Genomic DNA, 3,748 nt, shown 5'->3' on the forward strand with positions numbered 1-3,748 from the left:
TACAAAGATCGTACGTTGTTAGAGCAAGAGCATCAGTGAACCCCTCTTGGGATTCATCTTTTCAATTTTTTATTATTAAATTTTTTTCTTTTTCTTTTTGATTTAAAAAAAAAAAATTAGACCAATCGCCAGCCGCCACGACACGTGGGGCCTGCGCTACAGTGTTGAACTTTAGGAGATATGAGTTCAGCCGAGAGAGCTTTAAGAGAAAGAGGTTCATGTGATTGAGTTATTTTATTATTATTTTTTCTTGATTTCTGTGTGAACTCCCCCACCCTGAATGGGGGTGCTCTTAAATTTTGTGATTCAGAGTCAGCTGGATTTGAGTGGTTTTTACGAAATGCTTTCTAAATTGAAGAGGAATAATTATGATTAATGCTCCATTTGCATGAGTCATACAAGCTAGCGATGACGTTTCCAAATAATTGTTCGCGCCTCTTTGTTGGCTGCCAGTGTAAATTTATTCGATCTCATATTTTCGTTATTACGTAAAAGAGAAACTTTCCGTTTTTAGATTTGGATATATATGAATGCATATGCATACTTATGTAAATGATTAGCATCTCTATGCATAGCGCCAAATACAGTTCATTCTATCATATGTACATTTCGTCGTGGCCCGTGGGTTAAATCTTAGGCTAGTTAATATAAATGGGCCTTAAGTTAAGACCCACATACTTTTTCCAACGATGGGAAATAAATTATATTGGTGATATGCCTGATCTTAAATAACCCGAGTTATGTGTCAGTGTCAACCACCAACCTACAAAGTCTTTAACTTTGTATAAAGGATCGCATTAAAGCTTAGAAAGATAAAGAAGGCCCACACTAAGGCTTACCATTTAGCTGCAAAGCTCTCAGTGCACACTATCAATCAGCCACTTCTTAAAATGGCTACGCCCTCTCTCCACTCCCACACCTTCTTCCTCCTGCTGGCGATCTTCATTCTCCGACAACACTTGGCGGTGGCAGGAGGATGCCAGTATCCGCCCGTGATCTTTAACTTCGGAGATTCTAACTCTGACACGGGTGGACTCGCCGCCGGACTCGGTTACACCATTGGTCTCCCGAACGGCCGTTCATTTTTCCGGCGTTCCACTGGTCGACTGTCTGACGGCCGACTCATCATCGATTTCCTTTGTAAGTTAACTTCTCTTTGCTCTTGTTTGACTCGCGTAACTATGCGACGGTTGAGATTAGAAGTAGTGGAGTCATGTGATGCCCACCGTCAGATGAAACCGGTCAAATCTTAATCAACGGGTGAAAACCGCGCTCGAGAATCGATGTCGGTGATCGCGTTACGTGATATCACAAAACGACACAGCTCCTTGAAATGATGAAATCTATTACTAGAACAGACAAGTGGGGGTCCCATTTCACAACATGGAAGATCAAAGTATCATGGAAAATGGGTCCCACTCTTGAGATTCGGCGCGTGATCTCCATCTGTTAGGTTGCGTGACTAAAGAGTCAAGAGCGCCGTGCCTGATGAGTTTTTCTTTGTCCTTGCATATTATTTTAATCTGTTTATATACAGAGTTGATGTTTTATTAGTACAATCTTAACTAATCGAATGCATAAAGTACTTTGTTTATAACGATGTGGAGATTCAAATACATAGAGACTTGGAATAAGACAAATTCAGTCTGCTTTCCTTTGTTTTTACTTTTCAACTTTTCAGTTTTGTTTTGGCTCTTTTAATTTTTTGATGATTGGTGAAGTTATTAAAGTGCAACTATATCCACGTTGATATTTAATGAATGTAACGTTCCATGAAATATTTGCAGGCGAGAGTTTGAATAAAAGTCTATTAAACCCATACTTAGACTCATTGGTTGGATCAAAGTTCCAAAACGGTGTTAACTTCGCCATCGTTGGATCTACGACTCTTCCTAGATATGTTCCCTTCGTGCTCAACATTCAGCTCATGCAGTTCCTCCACTTTAAATCACGAGCACTCGAGCTTGCTTCCACCTCAGGTAATATCTATCTGATACCAACAACCTCTTTATAGTATCAACTCATGCATTGTAATATTCATTTTGTTTTGTAGATCCTTTGAAAGAGATGATGATAACTGAGAATGGATTCAGAACCGCATTGTACATGATCGATATTGGGCAGAACGATATCGCAGATTCATTTTCCAAAGGCCTTTCTTACTCCCAGGTCGTCAAGCATATTCCAAACGTTATTTCTGAGATCAAGAGTGCTATTAAGGTGAGAACTTTCGCTTATAGAAGTGTGAAATTTTTGGTTCAGTCAAGTAATTGTTGAAAATGTTCCAGACATTGTATGATGAAGGAGGGAGGAAGTTCTGGGTTCATAATACAGGACCCTTAGGTTGTTTGCCTCAGAAACTTTCAATGGTTCATAGCAAAGCTTTAGATAAGCACGGTTGTCTATCGAGTTATAACTCAGCGGCTAAGCTGTTCAACGAAGGGTTGGATCATATGTGTCGGGAGCTGAGAACCGAGCTGAGAGATGCTGACATAGTCTATGTCGACATTTATACTATCAAGTATGATCTCATCGCAAACTCTACTAATCACGGTAAGTTTTTAAGCATATACTATCCCTCTGTTATTAAAAGAATAATTTTTATGTGTGTTTTAAACATATTAAGAGAACATAATAAATTATTATTTTTTATATTTACTAATTTTCCTTAATTTTAAACCAATAATAATGTTTTAAAAGTAGAAAGTTTACGGTTCATTATTATTAACTAATAAAAATTGCATTAATTTTTTTTAAAATACATCTTGATGAAATAAAAATTTATTTGAAAACATTTATCTTTTAGCAACCTAGATAGTACATATTAGTAAATAACTAAATACCATTAGTGTATGGTTACGCTCTTTATGTAATCTTAGTTCATTCATATATGTGCAGGCTTTGAGAAACCGTTAATGGCGTGTTGCGGATACGGAGGGCCTCCTTATAACTACAACGTGAACATAACGTGTGGCCACGGTGGCTCTAACAGCTGCGATGAAGGTTCTCGGTTTATAAGCTGGGACGGGATACATTACACCGAGACAGCTAACGCCATTGTAGCCATGAAAGTATTGTCCATGCAATACTCCACGCCACCAACTCCGTTTCATTTCTCCTGCAGCCGCTGAGATTATACATCTAATTGTGAATTTAAAAAAATTGCACTAAAGAGAAAGGAGATGTGTGCTTCTACGGTTCTACCAAATCTCATTTTAAAAGACTTGTAATTGTTCTGGTTCTCTGTTTTCGAGAAGTCCAAAAATCTGTCAAGAAAACTACAATAAAGTTGGCTTGTCTCTCTCCTCCTTGAGCCACCTCACCAATGTGCTTGGGGCATTTTGTGACACATGTCCTCATTTATTTTCATTTTGTTTCGATTTCGATGTTGAAACGATTAATACTTTGATGGGCTATCACTCTCTTAGGCCCAGTTGTTATTAGGTTTGGTTAATCTTCATCACCAGCACCTTCATTCTCTGAAGCTCTAAACACCAAACAATGGCTCTGTAACGTATTCAGCTTTCGGCAAACATATACCATTTACTCAAGCATTAACGTCGATCCTGCCACTCCTCCCACTCTTTCGCATTAACTCGGCCTCATCATCCACCAACGTAACCGTTCGAAGCTCCGTAAATGTGTTCCGTCCCTGCGATGAACAGCCTCAATTCGACCAAATCCCAAAGGTCAATCACTATTAAACATCAACTCTACTAATGGCGAATTCTCTCTCTCTCTCTCTCTC

General features: G+C 38.7%; 1 protein-coding gene across 1 annotated transcript; it reads left to right on the top strand.

The window, feature by feature from the left end:
* Positions 1 to 760: 760 nt before the first annotated feature.
* LOC106411652 (GDSL esterase/lipase At1g09390) lies at positions 761 to 3,380 on the top strand. Its single transcript, XM_013852453.3, has 5 exons — positions 761 to 1,140; positions 1,788 to 1,979; positions 2,054 to 2,220; positions 2,289 to 2,553; positions 2,899 to 3,380. Exons 1-5 carry the CDS (start codon positions 891 to 893, stop codon positions 3,129 to 3,131), a joined length of 1,107 nt encoding a protein of 368 aa, XP_013707907.1. The 5' UTR covers positions 761 to 890; the 3' UTR covers positions 3,132 to 3,380.
* The last annotated feature ends 368 nt before the right edge of the window (positions 3,381 to 3,748 follow it).

Source organism: Brassica napus, chromosome C5 (assembly GCF_020379485.1).
Source record: "Brassica napus cultivar Da-Ae chromosome C5, Da-Ae, whole genome shotgun sequence".
Taxonomy (NCBI): domain Eukaryota; kingdom Viridiplantae; phylum Streptophyta; class Magnoliopsida; order Brassicales; family Brassicaceae; genus Brassica; species Brassica napus.

Coding starts and splice junctions, on each gene's coding strand:
- LOC106411652 (XM_013852453.3), top strand. CDS start 891: ATGGCTACGCCCTCTCTCCACTCCCACACCTTCTTCCTCCTGCTGGCG. Junction 1,141..1,787: donor ACTCATCATCGATTTCCTTT/GTAAGTTAACTT, acceptor AAATATTTGCAG/GCGAGAGTTTGAATAAAAGT. Junction 2,554..2,898: donor CGCAAACTCTACTAATCACG/GTAAGTTTTTAA, acceptor ATATATGTGCAG/GCTTTGAGAAACCGTTAATG.